Below are 24,322 nucleotides of genomic sequence, written 5' to 3'. Positions count from 1 at the left end.
AAATTTTTTAGGTTGTAAAAGATATAATATATTGTGTGTAATCATCCCATTTCTTCAGCTAACTGATATCTGATGATGTGCATATTTTGCAGTCTGAAGTTAAAAAATGTAACTAAATTGAATGCCCTATACCCTGCCCTTATTTCTTAGAATATGTGCTAAACGGAAATACTGACATTTCCCCTAAAATGATCATCTCCCCATTTAATCAGAAGAGAATGTAATTGTTTTGCTTTTGACCTACTAAAATAACCCAGTTAAAACTAAGACATGCTATATTTTTGAAAGTTATAGTGTGTAATGTTGGTGTTGATTCAACTTTATGGTCATTTTAGAGGCAGTCTGTGGTGCTGTTGAGTATTGTGTTTCTAATATTTAGTCAGATTTAAATGGATGGACACTACATAAGAAACACCTCCCATTGTAACACAGTGTAGGTGATGTACAAGGCATTGAAAAAATATTAGAAACACCTAATTACATAATTAACACTGCATTAGATACTGTAGGATACTGTACTCCAATTACAACTTACAAGTGATTGTACAAGTTACATTTAATATTTCGTCAACTAATCTTTATGTTGTCAACTCTTAGAGGTCAGTGGATACATAAATTAGCCTCTAACATCTTATTAATGCAAATCTTTAAATAAATGATTTCAACAAGAACAATTTCTGTAAAGTGCTGAACGAACATATGGTGGAGAGAGTTGAACCGCTCCTCTGACTGGAAGCTGACGCTGCTTCTCTGTTTGCAAACGTTATTTTGTGGAAAGACGGAAGTAAATCAAGTGGGAGGAGACGAAGGCCACCACAGCTCTGCTACGCCTGTCACGGTAAGGTGTTTGTGGATATTTTCATCTTGTGGCGAGTCTAATTTTAACTCCAGAAGGCACGTTAATTCGTTCGGTAAGTTTTAAACCAGGCCGACAGATTAAGAGCTTAGCTATCCTGGCAAAGGCTTCCTTAAGCCTGTACTCAGAAGGTCATGTCTTAGCTGTGCGAGCTAGAAAAGTGTCCAGGCGCTAGCTGACACTGACAGGCACACTGCACCGGAGAGCTAGCGGTTCACACCACTTTCATTCATCTAACTACTGCAAAGATGCAGGAATGGGCGAATCAATTATGCGTGAGTAGTTGATCGAATAGCATCGTTGATTGCAGAACTATCTGCACCAATTCAACCAACTTAACCGTCACATATTTTAGTTTTTTTTCCAGCAGGATTGTACACTCTCGAGCCTGCTAAGCTAACGTTAGCGTCATGCTAGTTTGATGGTAGCGAGCTAGCGAAGCCTTCCTCTTACTTTCCTGCTAAGTGAGCAGTCCTGACGTAAAGTCAGCTGACGTTAGTGTGAAGTACTCCTGCTGTTACTCTGAACACTATTCAACAGTATACTGTTAGTTCAGTGACAGTGTGGCATGGCAGCAGTGTGAACGCTTGCGTTAAAGTAACGTTACCGTAATCAGCTAACTAGCGCTATAGCGTCTCGTTAGCTCGCTACGCTGTCAGTGGGCTGAATGCATCGTATCTGGTTAGCTTGTGGCTAACAGCCTGGCTGATGTTGACAGCTAACGCTACATGAAGCTCAATGAATAATCAAACTGGTTAAGTTAATAACAGATACGCTTCTGCCGTTCATTGTGACTTTGACTCGGTATCAAATCACTTCACATCTCTCTCTGCTAGCATCACTGTTCCTGCAAGTTTCATAGACGCTGGTAGGATAACATTGTGTAATAGAAGCTCAGTCGAATTCATGAAATTATTAGCATTTCTATTTAAGTGCCGTCTGTTTGAATCAGTGTAGGCAACAACCAGGACTACATACATATATGCATAGTGGTAATGAAGTGTCATAAACATGATAAAACAATGTATTTATAACAACACATGCTGGCTACCAGCAAAAAAACAAAACAAGCCTTTTAACTTGAGCACTATTGCTCACATTTTATAACAGGAAGTATTGTTGCTTAAATGGGTCCGGATCCTTCACAGAGAGGTGCTGCACCATGAGTGGAAATCACCAACTTATAGTTAGTTACACGCTGCTGTGGCTGACCAACAAGTGTCACAGTTTGAGAGGAGATTTAAATGTCCATTGTTTTCTTCTCTCAGATGGATCACTGCCATTTGTTCAGGAGAAGACCGGAAGTCCTCTTATTTCCCTGTGTTTGCACTTCTAGAGTTTCCCGTTGCACTTGCGATGCTCCATGTTTCCACTCGGATAAAGATTCACTGTCGACTCTCTCACCCTCTGTGTTTTGCAGGAGAATCGACAATTTGGATCCAAGATGACGGACTCCAAGTACTTCACCACCACCAAGAAAGGTCTGATAGCTGATTTGTTCACAAGATTAAAGATTTACCGTGTAGTTACATTTTGTTGTTGTTATTGTTGTATCGATATATTGATATGTGTGCATTACCGATACCTAATCGACCCAGCTAGACGATGAAAATTTTTTTTATCATCACCCTGCTTCGTATCAACGTTATTGCCAAGAACTGAACCGCTCTGGTTATTGTAAATCAGATTAAACATGTTGGACATTAGCTAACAGAGATTTAACTGTCCGGCTATGCCTCCTGTTTGTAATTGTGTGGCAGAACAGAGCATGTGCCCACTCACAGGGCTCTGGAAATGCAAACCGGTGCTTATGTGCGATAGCGTAAAGACTTCTTGTGTTTGTTAGATTGTTTGAGACATAAGAGCAGATTTCTCTCAGAAAGTGCTTTTTGGGCAGTCTGTGGTTAACCTCTTAAAGGAGATCGGGAGTGATTTGTGGTTTCAGGGAAACTCTTAAGTAGGTAGACTCAAAATTAAGCCCAAAATTGACGGTGTGCTGATGTTGTAGGTTTTATAGTCTACTTCATGCAGATAGACACCTCGGTAACACAATGATCTGAAATGCATTGATGCACATAAGCCACTGACAACCAAAACCAGCCACCAGTATCAGACACTGCTGGGGAAAAAAAGGGTCAATGCTGCAGTACTCTTTTTTTTCCATCACGAATGGAGTAAATAATGTGTGGTTTACTTTGTTTCTCTTGTGTGCTCAGGGGAGATCTTTGAGCTCAAGGCAGAGCTAAACAGTGATAAGAAAGAGAAGAAGAAGGAGGCTGTGAAGAAGGTCATTGCATCCATGACAGTTGGCAAGGATGTCAGGTGAGCCAGGGAAAATGACGTCCAAAATACCCACACTGAAATAATGCACTATATCAAATCACCCTCCATTTTGAATCAGTAGTCACTGAACTCCTTGTCCCTCCTTCAGTGCTCTCTTCCCAGATGTTGTGAACTGCATGCAGACGGACAACCTGGAGCTGAAAAAGCTGGTCTACCTCTACCTGATGAACTATGCCAAGAGTCAGCCCGACATGGCTATCATGGCTGTTAACACCTTTGTAAAGGTGAAGCCCGATCCGTCTAAAAATTATATTAAATGATCTATTCATAATTTAAGTGCTGTAATTAATGCAATTAGAGCCTGCTTGGTACAATGCTATAAAAAAAGGTTTGTGCAATCCTTGAGTTCTTGCACAACTTATTGACGCAAAAATATATTTAGTAATTCAAGTATTAACGAAGAACATATTACTGGGAAATTGTTTATCATAAATATTAGAATTCCACCATTTGGACAAACGGGTTTCAGACAGTCCTCATGTTGTATACAGGGGTTTAGAAATGTTTGCTTAGCACTGTATGATTGGGAGGATAAATACTCAAACTTAATTTTAAGGTTTAATTTAAACCTATTCATGCATGCTGTACTGGGATACATTCAGCTGTGTAAAATGCCCATTATCTCAATTCAATGAGATGATTATCAAAGCTCAAAGTCCCTTAAAGATTTTCTGGCTCCCCATTTATCATACTTCTATAGAAGTGACACCTCAATATATGATTTAATTCTGTACAGAATGCTAATGCAAACAAACGTGAGATACATTTTAAAATGTCTTTTAGGTGATGTTGTATGATACAGAAATGAATGACCTCTCTGAACCACCCCTCTAGGACTGTGAAGACCCTAACCCTCTAATCCGGGCCCTCGCTGTTCGCACAATGGGCTGCATCCGTGTGGACAAGATCACAGAGTACCTCTGTGAGCCACTGAGGAAATGTCTGAAGGACGAAGACCCGTATGTGAGGAAGACGGCCGCTGTGTGTGTAGCAAAGCTCCATGACATCAACGCCCAGTTGGTGGAGGACCAAGGCTTCCTGGACACCCTTAAAGACCTCATCTCTGACTCCAACCCCATGGTACGACTCCCTCAGGCCGCCGACTAGCTGGCTGTTGAGGGTGGAGCACAGCAGCCTACAAGCCCCAGCGCTGCCTTTCAATGATAAGCTCTCTGCTGGATACAAATGTTCAACGTGTTGCCAGACTAGTGTTTTATATCTTAGTATAGCAGGGGGCGGGGGGCTTTATTTTTCTGTCCGCATTTATCTGTACACTTGTCTTCATCTTTAGGTTGTAGCGAACGCAGTGGCAGCGCTGTCTGAGATAGCAGAGTCTCACCCCAACAGTAATCTACTGGACCTGAACCCTCAGACCATCAACAAGTTGCTGACTGCTTTAAACGAGTGCACAGAGTGGGGACAGATATTCATTCTTGACTGCCTGGCTAATTACACACCTCGTGATGACCGCGAGTCCCAAAGGTGAGAGAGAGAGAGAGCAGCTGTATTTAACATTCTGAACATCGATGTATAGCAGCAAAGAACTATTTGTTATGTACCGATATAGAGAAGTAATGTCTAAAAATACACCCAGTAAACCCTGTGTAATATTGTGCTCTGTCTCTCCCCCAATACCATCAACATCTGCTAGCATCTGTGAGCGTGTGACCCCGCGGCTCTCCCACGCCAACTCTGCAGTGGTGTTGTCAGCTGTTAAAGTTTTAATGAAGTTCATGGAGATGCTGCCCAAAGACTTGGACTACTATGGCACCCTGCTTAAGAAGCTCGCCCCTCCACTGGTCACGCTCCTCTCCGCTGAGCCTGAGCTGCAATATGTGGCTCTCAGAAACATCAACCTCATCGTACAGAGACGGTAAACGTGGGGAGATAACCTGAGGAGGGCTCTTTAGTATTCTTTATACTTTAGGAATATCAAGCCTGGTAGAAGTTGCATTTAGTGTAGCATGCTACATTTCAGTGGGATTCCCTTTTACTTAATTGGTTGTTTAATTACAGATTGCCACAAATAACAAGATGTGTTTTTCTTTTCTTTTTAGGCCAGAGATCCTGAAACACGAGATGAAGGTCTTCTTTGTAAAGTACAACGACCCAATCTATGTCAAACTGGAGAAGCTGGACATCATGATTCGTCTAGCATCTCAAGCCAACATCGCCCAGGTAACGCACACACAGCTGTAATACCTCCTTTTGTTGGAAAAGTAAGAAATTGGTCCCTAAATCCTCTGAGTGACATGATGCTCGTCTGTCTCGCTGTAGGTCCTGGCTGAGCTGAAGGAGTACGCCACTGAGGTGGACGTGGACTTTGTACGCAAAGCGGTCCGGGCCATTGGCCGCTGTGCCATCAAAGTAGAGGTGGGTGCAGATGACGTCATACTGTCACCAGATGTTTTGTTGGTCAAATCCTTGTGTCAGCTATATTGTTCACCAATAAAGCTTTGGTCGTATATGATTGTTTATAAGTTATAAAAGGCCACCAGTCAGGCACAGTTATTGTGTTTCTATAATGAATACAAGGAAGCTCTGTCATCACGAGAGTTTTCATAAAACAAATTATACTACGGTTCATTATGGTTTCCACTTTGTACACGTCATGATATCTTTCTCTCATAATTACAATACAACATACTTAAAATGAACACAAGACTGTTTACTGTTAAAGCCTGAACTGAAGGCAGTATTTGAGCCTCAAGTTAAATGTATAAAGTCACTTCTAGCAATATACGTTACAAAAAATACATTGTATAATAATGTATGATATTTCTAAGCCTGTAAGCTTTCATTTCAAAGCAAAAATTCCTTGATTGTTTTTTTGTCCCTGATGACCCAGTTGTAAAACTAGTTGCAAACTAGGTGATTTTCACATAAACTGTAATTCCTCATTTGTCATTAAATTCCTGATATAACTCCATCTCGTCCCCGGAGATCGAGGGCAAGTAAACCGTTGTATTGAAAGGCAGGAAGGAAGAAGAAGAACCGCTGCACAGCTCAACACTGCTGGAAAGTGTATTTCTCACTAGATTTGTTGACTAATATATATGTCAAGCTACTTTAAAACTAGTTTATTTATGCATGTTATATGCACACAATGTTTTTGCATTATTTTATACTGTTTCTTTAAATTTGCAGGCCTGTCATGACATATTTTCTTTTTCTTTTCATTAATCAGCAATCAGCCGAGCGCTGTGTCAGCACACTGCTGGACCTCATCCAAACCAAGGTGAACTATGTGGTGCAGGAGGCCATTGTGGTTATCAAGGACATCTTTCGCAAGTACCCCAACAAGTAGGTTCCCTCTAACGCATCAGTGTGGACATTTGCAGATTATTTGTTAACTCTTCGCTGTCCAGATTCACTCGTAACAGTTGAGGAATGCAGAGTGTTGAGTCCACACTTTGCTGTTTCTCTGTAAACAGATATACGAGGCACCGATCACCAGTATTTACTCACACACACTGTTATCTTCCTGTTCCACTTCACTGACCCTCTGATTATTCTGTCTTGGTCTTAAACTACGCAGAGTGAAAGCTCATTACACGGACACAAAGGCATGCAAACGAGTTTTAAGAGAAGACAATTGTCCTCAGAGAGTGTTTGTAGAGGACGGCACTGAGAACTCGGCCTTAAAGGCACCGGGTCAAAGACGGTGAGGCAGATTGTGCCGGAGCGTGACTTCTGCTGCGGATCCCACAGAGTGGATTCATGTGCCAGACAGAAACCTCGCCCACACAGTCAGCGGGTTGACCGGTATCACCATGGAGTCGTTAGTCTCCAAGGGAGCAGCTTTGGAACGTTTCCAGCTCGGCGTGGCTCAAGCCTTTAGCTGCATGAGTCACTCCCCACTCAAACGTCTGCCTTTTCTATTAATTAGACATCAACTAAATCGTTCTGCCGAGGCAAATCTTGTAATACAAGCATTATGGAAATGAAATGCCTCAACCACTCCATAAAACATCGGCTGGTTGAGCATCTAGCAAGTGAACGGCCCAAAGATCACACCGGAGTTAAAGGACTGACGTTTGTCAGGCTGCCAGAACACACAACTCCAAAGTAATGCTGACGTTGTTCTTTGTGAGCTGGATGTGAAACATGCCATTATCCTAAATAGATTAATGAAGTTTTATGTAAATTATAGTCATTTGCTCCGTGTGATTGTTTTTTGTTGCTGTCTCCAGATACATTTGCAACATTTGAGTTGATATCGTGTTGTTTTGCGTGACTGTGTCCAGGTATGAGAGTGTTATCGCCACCCTGTGTGAAAACCTGGACTCCCTGGATGAGCCGGAGGCGCGTGCCGCCATGATCTGGATTGTGGGAGAGTATGCCGAGCGCATCGACAACGCTGATGAGTTGCTGGAGAGCTTTTTGGAAGGTTTCCATGATGAAAGCACTCAGGTGGGTCGAGGAGAATTTCGGCACTTTGTGATTTACAAAAATAGGAAGTTAATTTTTAATGGCAGCGGCACCAATAATTAGCTTTCAGTGCGGACAGTAGTTGGTTTCTGAAATAATTAAATTCATTGTTAAGCTGCTGGAAATGGAGGTGACATGCAGTACTAGTACTATAGGTCATATTTAAATACTATTACAATGTGTGGTACCGTGAAAGTTATATAATTAGTTTCACTGAGACCAAACGTGCTTAATAAGATTATTGGAATAATGGGAACACTTTTCATGCCTCCGTGCCGGCGATAGTCGCCCATGTTTTGGGGTTGTAAAATACATTTTTGGCCATAACTTCAGAATTCATGTGCTAATTATGATATCTAATACAAATATCCCAAAGGATAGAATGATGAGGTGATGACATTTTGCAAAGACATCGATGTAAACTGCGACTTGACACACGTTGTGTAGAGAAGCAAGCCTTCACTACTGTGCTGGAGAGGCTTTTCTGATAACGAGTCATATCGTGGGTAGAAATAAATGCATCATGCACAAAATGTTCCCGTTTGCGGTGTTTGGTTGCAGCAGCTTAAGCCAATAATTGGGATGGTTGCTGTTCAGCAGGGTGCGCCGTCCATGGGAAACCTAAGCCCAGAGAGTTAAAAGGAGTTTATATATTTGTTTATTATGTGTTGTGGATCAGTACAGCTCATCGTTAAAAGATCATCGTTAAGCTGCAACTCGACACCAATTTACGGTTTTAGGCTAAATTGTATACACACTAGCTGTAATGGCAGTACGTGAGCCGTTCTAACGTACTGTATGTGTTCGCCGTGTCCTCTAGGTGCAGTTACAGCTGCTGACGGCGATCGTCAAGTTGTTCCTGAAAAAGCCCACCGAGACCCAGGAGCTGGTGCAGCAGGTGTTGAGTCTAGCCACACAGGTGAGAAACAAAACATACACACACACTTTCTGTTGCCTTTATCCTCACTAACTGTCGACGACTCTGATCCTGCTGTCCATGTCTTCCTCTAGTTTGTGCAACGTGTTCTCATCAGACGTGGCTTCTGACGTTGCTCCTTTTTTGTGTCTTTTCCAAAAAGTTCTCTTTTACTGAATCATTCCAGGGACTCTGGAGTACTGTAATATGGAGCTGAGGCTTGTGCCTCCGTTAGTAAAAGATTTAGAGTATGACATGCCTTGTGTACTGTACTACACCAGTTGTATGGATTTTTCTACAGCAATAAACCTCTCTGTACATATGCAAACGGATGTACAAACAAACACTGCAAACGGCAGTTCACTGGCAGAAAGCAGCAATGAGGAGCTGACAACGGGCCTCATAACTTGAAAGAACCGTATGACAAAATATATTTCTATTAATTTGAGAGCCTCGCATATCATCTGCAGTTGTAAATGGTTGACTGCATACATAAATGTAGGTCTCTTTTGATTTAATTGCAACCCTGACAAGTTCTGTTGATGACTTTGAATCACTGCTCCGTCTCTCATATTGGGGGCTAAGACAAAGTAGAGTTTAACATTAAGTATTTATTAAACATTCTCCATGAATAATACTCCTTCATCCCCGTTCCTCCATCTCTCTCTCTCTCTCTCTCTCTGCAGGACTCTGATAACCCAGACCTCAGGGACCGCGGCTACATCTACTGGCGTCTGCTCTCCACAGACCCCGTGGCCGCCAAGGAGGTGGTTCTGGCGGAGAAGCCCCTGATCTCTGAGGAGACGGATCTGATTGAGCCCACACTGCTGGAGGAGCTCATCTGCCACATTGGTACTCTGGCCTCTGTCTACCACAAGCCTCCCAGTGCTTTTGTTGAGGGTAGCCGTGGTGTTCAGCACAAGAGGCTCACCGGCAATGCTGGATCGTGAGTCATGCACTATTAAAATAAAAAATAAATGAACAACACTGCAGGCAAAGAGGTTTGTTTACTGAAGTGGATCTAGCTTCTTGACTCTATTATGTTTTCCTTCAAATCTGCTGAGTAACGCACTTTCTGTTTACATACAACTCATCGCATATATATATCTAGTTGGCTAGTAAATGGTAATCAATTGAATTACATAAAATGCAAGTAAAAATGTTTCGTTCTTTTTTTTCTTCTTGTTTTATTTCTCCTAGTGGCGAGAGTGTTGAGAGCCCGGATACAGGTTCTGCTGCTGGAGCTACTGAGGCGCCTCCTGCTGTCATCCCATCCCAGGGAGACCTCCTCGGAGATCTGCTTAATCTGGACCTGACACCTCCTACCACCACCGGACCACCACCGCCCATCTCCTCTGGCATGCAGATGGGTGCTATGGACCTCCTTGGCGGAGGACTGGACAGCCTGGTAGGTCTTCTGCACAACACTGTTTGAGAGAAGCTGTCGGGTTGTTAACAGCTGGAAGATCTTAGTGGATTTCAGTAAAAGGCTTTAATGTCAGTGGGACCTAGTGACGGTAATATATCTTTGTACTTTTCTTCTACCTTTTTGGTGCGTTTTCTTTTGACCCTTGTTTCCCTTTCTTTGTTCAACGCTGCACCTGCAGATGGGGGATGAGTCTGAGCCGGTAACTACATGGAGGGAAGCGGGCACAACGTTTATAAACCATGTCCGGCCATTTTAGAAGATTGATTTGAATCACTTCTGTTTTACTGTAGTTCTCATGCATCAATCTGACGTTTTCAATCACCATTCATCATCTTTTATTCTTGTGACATCTAAAGTAAGCATGCTGTTAAATCCTTGAGTCCAATTCTTTTTTTTTTTTTTCCTCTGGGCTCTGCGTTGTGTTTCAATCAGCCGCCTATTCCTCTGCGGACGGACACTCCTCAGTCACCTCAGCTCCCACATCAGTCCCCATCGCCCCCAGATTACAGCCCCACTGAGGTTGGTCCAGGGGACCACGCTGGACCAGTAAAGGCCAGCTCCAGTCTAGACCCCCCTGTTGTCCCCTGTTGTACCACTGTGACCTCTGAGTAGTTCTCCCCAGCAGTGCTCTGTGCCTGTTGCATTGTTTATGTTTCCCACTCCATGTAGGAGAGATTTTAGTAAATCTCGCCTATGTTTCTTGTTAAATATTGTAAGTAGTAAACCTTTGTCACTGTGTGGAATTACTATATTTTTCCCCCCCCCAACCTTTTCATCACCACAATAGACTCAATTAGTGAGTAGCATTTGAACAAAATCGGATTTCAATAGCCACTCGGCCTGACTTGTGTAGGCATCGAAAGGTCAGTTACATAAAATGAGAATTTCTCCCGTTCTGTTGTCTCATTCTTCTTCCTGTCACTTGTAAAAAGTGTTAATCCCATAGCTGTCATTAATCACAGCCTCACACCCTTCCACCGTCGTCCAGAATATTTGCACCAATAGATAACCTGATTGTTCTTTGTGCCTATTCTCCTCCCATCCAGCTTGGCGGAGACCTTGGAGGAAATCCTGCTGTGAGTCATTTGTTTGAGATTTTGTCAAACTTTGCTCTGTACAGGGTGAAATTTGAATATGTTGGGTTAACGTGTTGCTTTGCGACCCACAGATGGGGACTGGTTTCGGTGGTGCTCCAGCTGTGATGCCGGCCTCTTTCAGTGCCCCCGTTAGCGGCGGTCTGGATGACCTGTTTGATCTCGGAGGTGGAGTTGGTTTGCCTATGGGAGCCTACAACCCCCCTAAAACAGTGAGTGTTGATACATACGGCAAAGAACGATGTGACACCAGTGGTTGGATCCCGAAGAAACGATCCGATCTTGTCTCTGTTCAGGTTTGGCTTCCAGCCATGAAGGCCAAGGGTCTGGAGATAACAGGCGTTTTTGTCCGCCGTGCTGGGGTCATCCAAATGGAGATGACCCTCAATAATAAAGCCATGAGTGTCATGACTGATTTTGCCATCCAGTTTAACAGAAACAGGTAAGACCACCTACTAAGACATGGGCTGAGATTTCTGTACATTTACACAATTAACCCTTTCCCCTCTGTGTTCCTCTGAAGCTTTGGTCTCGCTCCGGCTGGTCCCCTTCAGATTCTCACTCCTCTTGGCCCAAACCAGAGTATTGAAGCGGCCCTTCCCCTCAGCACTGTGGGACCTGTGATGAAGATGGAGCCTCTCAACAACCTGCAGGTAACACCGTCACAATATTAATCTCCCCTGAAGTTGATGTGACTGCTAGTTTTTGTTTTGGTCCGACTAGAAGCGCAGGGTTATGTATGTCAACTGTTTTCATTTATTCAACACTGGCCTTACAGGACTCTGGTGCCTGAAGTTGTTTGTCCCAACATGTCTTCCTACTGGACCCCAAGGGCCTCGAACATTGTGACAGCACTCTGTACTCTGTCAATGTTTGCTTTGGAATGTAAACAGAGTTGGGAAACAAGGCAGAGGTCGACCGATATGTTTTCTTCAGGGCTGATACGATACAGATGATTAGTAATCAAAGCGACCGATAACTAATATTTGAAGCCGATGTACATTTGCAGTAAAAATGAAAGTGTTGTTCATGTAGTAAAGCGAGTCCTTACTGCAGTGCTTGTATGTCGAATTAAGTCATTAAAATCCCTAAAAATAATCTTTGAAAAAGGAAAGTTGTAGTGCCAAAATCTGAAAGAGCACAAACTCTAAATTCTCAAAAAAAAACACTCAAATTCCTTTCAGCATATGTTTAATTAAATGCTGCGAGACTGAACCTTTCAACATTATCTTTTAAACATTTTAACATCATCTCTAAAACATGAAGCAGCCAGTGCTCTTGCCATGCTGACACTCTGTTTGCATGTGTTGCAGTCTGCCTTCCCATCCTGCACTCTCAGACCTTTTCTTTAGTGATCTGCTCTTCTGGTTTATCAGTGAAGTGTGCAGACTGTAATCCCTACTTACAATGACAGAGTGAAGACTGACTCAAATGAACGGGTCAGACGCTTGTTAAATCACATTGACATGTCCGTGTTATATATATATATATATATATATATGTCTGGTGTATAAAATGTCGGTATCATTGCACTGGATTTTAAAGCCTCCACTCATATGGCCCGAGGCAAAATGTTTTTGGGTTGTGCGTCCGTCTGTTCATCCGGTCCATTCTCGTGAACGTGGTATCTCAGGAACGCCTTGAAGGAATTTCTTCAAATTTGGCACAAACGTCCACTTTCACTCGAGATTAAACTGATTAGAATGTTGGTGGTCAAAGGTCACTGTGACCTCACAAAACACGCTTTTGGCCACAACTCAAGAATGTGTATGCTAATTGTGACAATTTCACACAAACGTCTAATGGGATGGAACGACTAAGTGATGACATTTTGGACAGAAGTGGATGTGAACTGTAACATAGGTGTTTGGCGGAGGCATATAACCACTAGGTGGTAACTCTAGTCATAAACTCTGATAATTCGGTCATGCGTCACATCACCTGCGTCCAGGCGCAGTCTCATTCCCTCTTCTCGTAGTTCTCGTGCTCCTACAAAAAAAAAACTATTCTGATTATCGTAAAAATGCTGAATGTCAGTAAAACCAATAGTCGGTTAACCTCAAATTTTTTTAAAATGAAATGAAAACCTTTCTTTGCTCAGTCAGATTCCTAATTATAGTTGGCATTTCTCTTTATATTTCTTAAGTTTACAAAACTAAAACATCAAAATGCTTCATGGTTGAGATACTCATGGACCTGACTATATCTCTTTACGGTATATGACCATGTGTCTTAGGTGATTAGTAATGTGTCCTCACTGTTATTCAGCTCTACGGTTGAATTCCCCTGTTGTGAATTAAAACATGAAACAGCCATCAGAACGGTTGTGGATTGTAAGTAAGAAGAGCGTGAGAGGCGGGCTTGTGTTTGATCAGCGTGGCTCTTTTAACCGAGCAGAATTGAGGACGTCCACTGTGTGCAGCTGGAGAGAGAAGATAAGAGTGGTGTGTGTGTGGGTGTGTGTGTGTGTGGGTGTGTGTGTGGGTGGGTCATTATGGCTCCTTTGTTCCTCCTGGCCTCAGTAGGCCCGCTCACCTTTCCACTCTGCTGCCTCTGGGCCCGACTTTGATGGGTAACATTATCTTTAGATATTTAATTTATTTTTTTCTTGATGGAAGATACTTTTCCAGAATATATATCAGTGGTTACAAACAGCAGTCAGTAACCACTGATGGTCGCAGTCAATGAAACACTTTCATCACAAATCCTCACATTTTAAGGAAGTTCTTTAGTCACTTTGGCTGCAGGTTTCGTGGCAGTTCTTCCCCACGCTACGGCCCTCTGCAATGACACAGCAGTTACATTTACAGACATCAAAGTGGTGACTTCATCAGGTGTGCTGGACATTTACAGCGGGTTTATTCAGTAGTAAAGAAATGGTACAAAGGTTCCCAAATGGGTGAAGGCGGAAAATAACTGCTTTGGTACGACAGCAAAGAAACGTACTTTGTGATCGATCAAGAAGTCAATCGATGTCACCTGCTGAGCTAACACTGACAGATAATCAGTTTAGTACATTGTGACATTGTTAACAGCTCTACACTTTGTCTTATAATAATAATCTAAAAAAGAATCATGATAAATGCTAAATAACAATATTTTCTTAATATATGTTTAAAAAGGCAATATTATTTTCTATATTGCATTTGGTTGTAAAATGTCAGAAAATAATTAAAGCTTTTTAAAATATTTTTAAAGACTTTTACATATAATTGAACGTCCGTTACATGAAAGCCAAACAGGTTCACACAATGCTGATGTTGCTCTGGCGACATTACAGCTTACAAACTCCAGAGAATTGTTCTCAGAACGAGTTGTTTATTAACTCGACAACAGCGTCGATACAGCAGCAGTTCACAAAGTGCTGTCAACCGCTAACAGCGTAGCTGCTTATTCTAGCTCTCTGATTGGTTGTTCGGTATGTCAGTCTACCTGAACTACCCAATACCATAATGGGCAGGAAGGAGGGAGAGACCATAGCGGCAGCAGCAGCTAGGAGTGTGACAGAAACTATAGCGTCCAAGAGAAGTGCCTGGAGTGAATGCTCCAGAAAAAATAAATAAAACTGCGTTCAGTGGAAGGATTGAAGTCCAAAATAGAAATCCATTGACGGGGCAAGCGAGCCCCCTGAGGAGAGCTCATCTAAAGGCATAAGTCACAAGCATGTCGACAGTGTAATTCATATTCAAATTATACTATTTTGAATTACTCTCACAAACAGACAAAAGTTCTGCACGAACAGCTTTGAACATGTCTATCACATTTTTTCACAGCAAATTCAAATAGCTTGTTTTTACCGTCAAGAAGACTAAATACAGAGACACGTATTAAAAAATGAGATGCTCGTACTAAATCATCTTTTACCTTTCTTTAAAAAGAGTATTGAGTGCATCAAATATGTTTGTGTTAAAGGACAGCCCAAACATAATTTAGGGACATATTTTTATATAATATGTCAAAAATCATGTCATGTCGTAGCCATAATAGTTTGGCTTCTGACTTCCTTAAACATAGATCATAATAAAGTGCTTTTACTTTCCAAACATACAGAATTAAGCTTTGAAGAGTGTTCCTGTCAGTCCTGCATTGCAACCAGGAATAAGATGCTCTAATGAATTATTCACAAGTCATTCCTCAGCTCTCGTCTGGCCAAATTCATTGTCCCCCAAACAAGGCTTCTCTGTGAGCGGCCTGATCAATATCACCCTCGTTACTTCAGGTGCCTCCATTATACCGCCGTTGTTCTCATGTTTCACTGCCCCACCAGGGCCTAAAGACTGTGAAAGATTAGGTTAACAAGTTCATTCTTTTTTTAAATATAGACCTGCTGTTAGGTGCTATTTCAGTTTTCTCTTGTCAGTCGTCTTTGTGTCTTCATCTTCCTATTTTTGGTATTTTATTTTTAACCACTGTCTATTTGTATCTCCTTATATTTCCATATTTATTGTATTCCTCTAGCAAAGCACTTTCTGTAGGCTGTTTATAGAAATGGTTATTTTCTAAATATTTAACTTGTAGGTGATCAGCACATCTGGGTGATGCTGTCGAATGTACTTTTGGATGCCTGTTGTGCTAACCTCAGCATATGTTGCGTACGTTTTCAGGTGGAACTTTCCGCTTGTAAACTTTGGTTCCACATTACATGCATCAATCTACAGACTTTATTCCGAGCGCTGCTTGACGCTTCGGTACAAATACACGAACCGTTACACAGCTATTAGCTTGTAAGTAGTGTTTGCTGATATTCTTTGCCAAATAAATGCCTCATGCTTGCTGTGAGACACGGTATGATGGGAGGCCAGTGCAGAACACTGATGGTTTAGTATTAGCTGTGTGTGAGAGTGAGATTCCCAGAGGACTGCAGCCCTCTTGTCTTGTTCAGTAAACGGCACACATACACCAGCAATGTCCATCCCTGAAGGGCGCTTGAAAAGTAATTACCCATGTACTGCTTCTTGTTCCCCCCCTCCTGTCGGCCTCCTCTACCTCCTCCGTGGATGTAATCACTCTCGTAGGTGGCTGTTAAGAACAACATTGACGTATTCTACTTCAGCTGTCAGTACCCCATCAGCATGCTGTTTGTGGAGGACGGGAAGATGGGTGAGTGTGTCTCAGCTAAACTCACACAAAAGCCTCAAATCCCCGCTGACGTCAGTGCCGCACGCGTACGTCAGTCATTCAGCAAGTGCGTGTACGCGCGCTGATATAGGGCATTTGATATCTCGATAACAATATAAATCACAATATAGCATGTTTTATGGTAAAAAATGCCTTGTACCATGGCCGAAATTAAAGCCCATAATAATTCATAAATACACATCTTAGTCTGAATCAACTGCATGTAAACCATAACCTCACTGACGATATCATTGGTTCTAATAAGCGAGAGACATTTTCTTTTGTTTGTGTTCCAGACCAACAGTTTTTATATTTGGTGTCATTGCGATGTAAAAGTAATGGACTAGTAGTGCGACAGTGTCGATACATTCATTTAGTTATTATCTGTGTTCTGTGGTGAGCACAGCTTCCCCAGAGAACGTGTTTGTTTTTTTTATCCGGTAAGTTTTATGTCTTACAACAGAGATAATGTTGCTACATAAGCGGCCACAAACAAAACACTGTTAACGTATATTTCTGTGTAACAGAGTCTAGTTTGCGTGTGACAAACTTTGGAGAAGATGGTTTTCTCACTCACTCATTCGACATTTTTGCGTGTGCATTTACAACAGATCTCTAATTGTGCACATTTCAGTGTGTGCTCTGTCTCTGGACTCATCCGGTGTTTGTGTCTCCTTGTCCGCAGAGCGACAGGTGTTCCTCGCCACATGGAAAGACATTCCTAATGACAACGAGGCCCAGTTTCAGATCAAAGACTGCCATCTCAACTCAGGTGAGAAAGATGGACAGAGAACAGAGAGGGCTCCACAGCGCAGCCACATCCTGCTGCTTCTCTCCGTGTGTTGAAATAGCCTGACATAGTGGCCGTCTCAAATCCTCACTAATGGAGCGAATTGCATTTGATGAGAACTCATCAAATGCAGTCTCCCATTTACGGGCGATAATTTAGTTTTACACAAGCGTGAGAGCAGCTGAACTGGAAAAAGAATTCCTAATGACGGCTTAATGGAGATCCCACCCCCCCACAGATTATATTTCTTCTTCATGAACGAAGAGAGAGGGTTTCACGTCCTATTGGGAAGCAGCAGCGAGACAGAGGCTGAGGAGAAAAGTTTATTCAGAATTAGTGCCGCGGAGATAGCCCGGGGTGATGAAGAAAGAAGAAATGCTGCATCGTCTGTAACATTTAATGATTATTTGATGACTGAAACTGAACACTAAAAATGAGCGATGGCTTGTTCAGATAGTTAAAAGTACAGAAACGATTACAATTTTGACTGCATTGTGCTAATTTCTGATGATGTTCCTACAACAGATGCAGCCTCCAACAAACTGCAGAGTAGCAATATCTTCACCATAGCCAAGCGTAAGGTGGAGGGTCAGGACATGCTGTATCAGTCCATGAAACTCACCAATGGCATCTGGGTGCTGGCTGAGCTGAGGGTGCAGACAGGAAACCCAAACTACACGGTGAGCACTGGTCCCGTTGTGTCTTTTATTTTTTACCACCAAAATAAATGACTGGTGAGAGACGACCTTTAGTATTTTATTACATTTTAAAAGCCTACAGTATGTTTTGCCAAATACTGTCATGAATGTAAGGATTATAATAAAGAGAGATTTGACATGGTAACATACTTTATGTTGCATGTATTTACAATGTGTTGACATATTATTGTTGACATTATTATACCTGCAGCGTAATCAGGAACATTTTGAGTAAAATGTAGACTGGAGCTCATAGACACCATTACAGTGTTACAGGAGTAGACAATACTAACATCTAAAAGTCTAATCATTTAAGAAGTTGGAATAAGAGCTTTTCACAAGAAGTTCTTATCTATGCTTGAAATGTGATCAGTCGATTTACATACAGGTAACAAAACAAAATCCCATCTTTCAAACTACTTTCATATCTGGAGCCTTGAGTGTTTTTGGTGGCTGCAATCAAAAAGCAAACCAAAATGTGTGTTTTCAGTTACGATGGTGGCTATGCAGAGATGAGCGGTAGGGAGAGAGCTGGTCGATTGTGCAGCGAGTGTGCTGCTAGTATTTGTGACTCAGCGGGGTGTGTGTGTGTGTGTGTGTGTGTGTGTGTGTGTGTGTGTGTGTGTGTGTGTGCGTGCGTGTGTGTGTGTGTGCGTGTGTGTGTATTTGTTTGTGTTCTCCGTTGTGTTGCTGGGTGTCTCTGCTGAGTCAGCATGACGCGGCCTCCGCTCTTGATGGATTGTGTTTGGTTTAGACATTCTGCACGACTACCGTCCAGCACCATGACCTTGATGCGACTCCTCTCAGCTCATCACTCAGTCTGCTTCCACTTTGTGTTTTTATTTATAGGTGGCACTCGCTGTTGTTTTTGTTTTCTCCAGTCTAGACTAGTCGATTTAGTCAGTCACCCAGCTCTCATTAAATCTTCAGGTTATTAAGTGTTCACACCTTATTTTGGTACATCATTGTGTAGCCTAACCTCGTATATGAGACGTTGAAATATACGACTTTGGGACTATTTCCTTGAGATTAATTAGCTGAAGAGAAAGTTAAATTATTTGTAGAGAATTTATTTCTTTTCTGCTGGAGGCGGTGTACATCTTTCATTTTCTTTGTTGCTTTTATTTTCTGATTTCTACATTTTTAAGTTGAAATGGATGCTCAGCAGGGCAGGAAAGGCCGCTTACCTTTTGAAGATGGATCATGAATTGCTAAGTGAAGAGAAGACCAGACTTAGAAGTTCCCCGTGCTGCATGTACAGTGTGTTTTCTGACGCTCGTCCCTCGTCCTCTGACGGCTGCGCGGTCCCTGCGCTCTCTTGGCACATTAAAGCCAAGCTGCTGAAGCCTTTTGTCAGCTGCTATTTTTAGACCGGAAGAAGTAAAGCCCCACTGCTGCGTTGTTTTCTTCTTCTGGGGTTTTTATTTATTGTGCTTCTGGAGACGAGACATAAAAACAATTGTAATTTGTTCCGAGTTAAAACGTACAGTAGCATTTGATTCAGCTCACCCGTGTGGTCTTAAGCTTCCTCTGATACCTGAGGGTTCACCGCCACGAGCGACCTCGTTCAGTCAGTCGCTACCTCGATGCTAAATTATTCATAATAGCAGCTTTAAGTTTCCACAGTTGAGTGTCGGCAGCTCTCGAATTCCCTGTGACTGACTTCCATCGGCGCTCATGTATACTTCATAGTTTTTTATTGTGACGCCAGTTTATCTTTTTGACGTGACGCACGGTCTCCTGTCCCCATGGCAACTATGTGACCAGTGACGTCTCATTCCACCTCTTGAGCCGTCAACACAGAAATGGACACCAAAGTGGCGCCATACATACAAATGTAGTCTCCTAACCGTCTACATAGGTAGAGAGGTAGTGTGGTTTAACACCAGGAACACTAATACTATGAGATATTATTTATATATATATATATATATATATATATATATATATATATATATATATATATACACACACACGTCTTTACACCACGGTGTCTATCCCGTTAATGTCTTCATTACTGCATTATAATAGTAAACACCTCGATACTTGAAGTTCATTATTTTAGTGTGATGGAACAAAGCTGTATTAAAAATAAGAGCTGCGTCTCTACACCAGACACACACGTTCAGGGATTACGCCCTCCTTCGTCATCAGTTTGTTCCTTTCTTGCCTGTGAACTGCTAATATGATTCTAATATTTATTTTCGCAGTAAGATGAACTCGTGAATGCCGCAGAGTTCCTGGCTCTCTAAATAGCAGTCTCTACACGGTGGCTAGAGCAGCCGCATTTCCTCACATCTCTTACCCCACGCTGACAGGAGAGCCCGGCCTAAATGTTGCCAGCAGCTGCATGCATTAGTAAAGAGCCCGGAGTCTGCGAAGGCAACACTGAAGGAGCCGTGCAGCACCACTGCTTTATTCCACTGCAGCTCTGTGCTAGCCAACACACACACACACACACACACACACCTTTGGTAGATCCTGGTGTCCATTGAGTCAACGATGGGCTGCTGTAAACCTGTTGTCAGTCACTCACCAGAACTCATATAGTACTCCTAACAGTGTCTCAAAGGGGAAACGTTTCGTGTTGTCACGATAAAAACAGGGCTTTTTTTTTTTTTGGCACTGCCTTGAATTGTGATGAGGTCGTGCTAAAGAGGGATTACTCAATATATTACATGGGAAACTGCAGTTAAATCCTGGCGTTGATCTGGTTCGAGTCCAGATGGACACCTTTGTTGCATGTAGTTCCTCATCTTTCCTCGTCTGCTGGCTAGTAAAGGACATACAGTCCCGAACAATACTATCAGCACTCGAACTGAAAGGCAGATTTCTAAAGGTTAGAAGTATTCTTGTATTTTGTTTCTTCTCTTTCTGTGTTGTTTGTAACTGTAAACCACTCGTAGCTTGTTCTGCACTTTCTATCTTTAGCAAACTTGCACTTTGATCCCCCCAAACTATTTTCCACTGGAACAAATGTGATTCTAAGAAATGACAGTGATGAAAGCTGAAAGAACAACAATGAGTAAGAGGCCGAGCTGCTGTGTCTCTCTCTGTCTCTCTCTTCCTCTCTCCGTCGCTCGCTCTCTGTCTCTCTCTTCCTCTCTCCGTCGCTCGCTCTCTGTGTGTGTGTGTGTGTGTGTGTGTGTGTGTGTGTGTGTGTGTGTGTGTGTGTGTGTGTGTGTGTGTGTGTGTGTGTGTGTGTGTGTGTGTGTGTGTGTGTGTGTGTGTGTGTGTGTGTGTGTGTGTGTGTGTGTGTGTGTCAGTGCTAGACGAATGCTGCACAGCGATGTGGGTTATTAAGGGCTCCATTTGTCATAGGAGAAGGCACAGCTGGTTTTGATCATGCAGCAATTAATTAGAGAAACATTTTTAAATATTCAGAATCACTGTCTGCTGTATGTATTAATAAGTGCCACGCCATGACTATCTGTCCTCATAATTATTCCAAAGCTCCAGCTGTCTTGTGTTTCTGGATCTGATGAAATCTCATCTGCGGTGTGATTGCTGATGGGGGAAATGAAATCAGATCCTAAACCTGCTCCCAGCTGAGACCAACATCAAAGAGTGGAGAGGCTGCCTCTTCTGTCTCCCGTGTGTTTGTGTCTGTCTGAGTCTGATGAGACTAAATTAAGAAGGGTTTCAACAAAGATATTTTCACCTGAAAAATAATTTATTTAGTCTCGTTAGTGATGGTAACTTGTTTACTGAATGTCAAACAGTGAACGTTTATGAAACCTGCGTCTTTACAAACCTTTTCATTTTAACAGTAAAGTCATATTCAACCCTGTCCATCTCTTGTGTCCCTCAGATCTCCCTGAAGTGCAGAGCTCCAGAGGTTTCCCAGTGTGTTTTCCAGAATTACGAGGCGGTGCTGAAGAACTGAAAGCCTCCCCACATCGACCCGGCCGCCGCTCTCACAGACTCCTGGCACCTTCTCTTGCTCTCCCTCTCCTCACCCAAGGACCATATTGCAACCTAATGCAGTGCAAGTGCCACTTCCTGCTGCGTTGGCGCTCATCGCTGGTTGTTTTTCTTTCCTAAGACTGCAGGAAATCCTGGTTCATTATCCTGGTTTTCCATATCCTGTCCCCTGTTTGTATGTTTCTGATACAAAAAGATTCAGTTTCAGGACATTATCGTATATATTTTCTGAATAATCGCTTTCACATCGTTGGTCCACTCTGTGATGACCGGTATTCTTTCGGGGACAGTCTGCTGTATTCCCATGACTGTTTTTTTTTTCCTGCATGAGGCTTTTTAATCATCATCAAGCCCCACTTCTCTTCAAATTGGAGTCTATTTTTAGCGTCTGCAATCAGCAGGTGAATCGTCACTATCTGCATATTTATTTAGGGTACTTTCAAGTAAAAAAAGCTTCAACTTTCCTCCCCCCTCCCCCTGTGTGAAGTGGCTGTTTGGGCCGCAGAAAAGACGCATAGATACTTACAAACTACATTATTGTTGTCTTTGTCATTTCCTAGTTTTCTTTAGTGTCTGTGGATCTTCTGCTATCCCTGAGAGCAGGCTGTGTGCTGTGTGCATGGAAGCTGCGCCGCTCTTTAATTTTTCCATCAACATCTGGACATTTTAGAGACGAGCAGCAGTCCTCCACTTCCTGCGCTCTTCATTAGTCATTCCATGGTTTGATTTGTGTGCGTGTAGACTTGTTGGTGTTCATATGGCAAGCTGAGAGAGAGCCTCAGGTGTTGAGGATTTTTGATTTGCTGCTCCCTCCACCCCCTCCACCCCCTCCACCCCCCTCGCAGCCTCTTGATTACCATGACCACCTGAGATGAAGGCTCATGTGAGATAACTCTAAACATTCGATGCCATGGTTTGTTACACTTCTGAGTAATAAGTATACATGTAGGTAGCACACTGTCTACATCCAGTGTCTCTGTTCTACCTGCAGACTTGACCAGATTAATTGGTCATTACACTGAAGCCCTTTTTATCGGCTCTACAGGATGTATGCGCCCACGCTAACAGCTTGTTAAGATTACAACAGAGGTGGCTGTGTATCCTGAGCGTGTATAGCTCTGTGTGTGTGTGTGTGTGGTGACGGCTGATTCATTTACAATGCTGTAAAAAAATAAAAATAAAATAAAAAAAGAAGTTTACTCATATTTTGAATGACATGATTTTGTTCAGTGTGTGTACATCAAAAATAACTATTAAAAGTCTTGATGAATTCACATAACAGTCTTCAGTGTTTGACATTATGAATAAAATGCAGTGCAAGGACAATTTCCCTTTTATGGCACAGTCTGCCGGTGCCAAAGTCCCAGTGTCGCAGGATGCAAACTGTTACCTCAGTTTAATTTGCTTGGTAAAGTCCACATTCCCAAAGTCCCTGGAAGCCAGCGTGCATTGTTTTCTCTCACACTACTTTATAATCATTGGTGACCTTTGAGGCGTCTGCTCTCATGGGCTGCTCCGCTTCTGCTACAGTGTTACACAATTGGCAGCCCTCACAGCTTTGCATACAAAGTCTCTCAGTGTTGTTCAACCTTGAGTCGTGAGTGAAGTCTGAGGTTTATCCACAGCCGGGTGCATCTTTTTAAAGGTGGAGCAGCTCCTCTGGAGCGTTGACGGGGGTTTTTAAGGCCCGAGCCGCTCGGAGAAAGCTTATAGGATTTCTAACTGCATCACCTAAATGTGAACGCGAACATCCTCTCGAATCAGATCTGTTCCTCTGTCAACACTAAAGGTCAGCTCTGCTCTAACCAGAGAGGAGTCGGTAGTCCAAAGCTGTGACAAGTCTGTTGTACTAATAAATGATCTATAATATCGATCGATGCATGCCAGTAGGGGGTGCCACTGCATTGCTTTCGGGTGTAAAGGCTCAGTTTGTATGAAGGGACTATTATAGACTTACAAAGAGTTTATACATTTAACTAATTGCTGTATTAATAGTTAATGAGTCATTCACCAACGTTTTACAGATTAGTTCTTATCTAATCCAAACGACTTCTGGGCTGCCGGGTGGTGAAACATTTATTTCGGCTGGTGTTTATCCTCCTGCAGCAGGACACTCGCTTTGCTTTAGATGGTTCTTTAATTCATCAGGGAGGGAGACAATTTACAGCATTTGTAACAGCGTTATTACCAAACACAAAGAATAAACTCCAGGTCTGGATTAACTTTCTGTGGGATCCCGGGGCAAAAGAAATTCCCTGTGGGCCCCTTTTAGCCACTGGCCTCTAATTCATTTACTCTATTCTTGGAAACCAAACCGTGTCCTATCTGTCCTCGTGCCTACTTTGTGCTAACATGAGTAAACACGAATTTGTTTAAAAATATGAACCATGTACTTAAAATCGATGGAAATTATGAAATGATTAAAACTGTGTTTTGAGCTCATCATGAGCTCGTTTGACCCATCCACCACCCCTCCCGTCCGCTCCGTGTCAGTTTCTCGGCGTCGCATACAGATGCAAAAGAGCGCCTCATTGCTTCAGGGTCAGACACCGAGGAGCAACGACCAAGCTGGGGTATTTGACGCATTGGAAGTGAGAACGGGTTGGTTTTGACGCAAAGCCCCTCCACAGCACAGGGACTTATCGCCTCAGGGGCCTTATGGCGGCAAGTATTTGCAATTGATATAACTACCACTTGCCCCATTTATGGGCTTTGTGGCCCCT

At 42.6% G+C, this 24,322-nt stretch overlaps 1 protein-coding gene across 3 annotated transcripts; it reads left to right on the top strand.

Moving 5' to 3' along the window:
* Positions 1-802: 802 nt before the first annotated feature.
* On the top strand, positions 803-22,836 carry ap1b1 (adaptor related protein complex 1 subunit beta 1). Of its 3 annotated transcripts, XM_079160861.1 has the most exons (23): positions 803-838; positions 2,277-2,337; positions 3,073-3,178; positions 3,288-3,423; positions 4,034-4,279; positions 4,491-4,681; positions 4,851-5,072; positions 5,257-5,377; positions 5,477-5,572; positions 6,387-6,502; positions 7,447-7,612; positions 8,451-8,549; positions 9,233-9,492; positions 9,747-9,954; positions 10,408-10,527; positions 11,022-11,051; positions 11,144-11,281; positions 11,366-11,511; positions 11,593-11,722; positions 16,085-16,169; positions 16,873-16,959; positions 17,503-17,657; positions 21,487-22,836. In XM_079160861.1, exons 2-23 carry the CDS (start codon positions 2,301-2,303, stop codon positions 21,559-21,561), a joined length of 2,970 nt encoding a protein of 989 aa, XP_079016987.1. In that variant the 5' UTR covers positions 803-838; positions 2,277-2,300; the 3' UTR covers positions 21,562-22,836. The 3 variants fall into 3 exon arrangements, with proteins under 3 accessions (XP_079016987.1, XP_079016985.1, XP_079016986.1); XM_079160859.1 differs by lacking the exon at positions 10,408-10,527; XM_079160860.1 differs by lacking the exon at positions 10,408-10,527 and having other exon boundaries at positions 832-911.
* Positions 22,837-24,322: the final 1,486 nt, after the last annotated feature.

Source organism: Pholis gunnellus, assembly GCF_910591455.1.
Source record: "Pholis gunnellus genome assembly, chromosome: 6".
In the NCBI taxonomy this organism is placed as follows: domain Eukaryota; kingdom Metazoa; phylum Chordata; class Actinopteri; order Perciformes; family Pholidae; genus Pholis; species Pholis gunnellus.
Note: the sequence above shows the minus strand (reverse complement) of the source record. Positions and strands in the feature narration are given on the sequence as shown.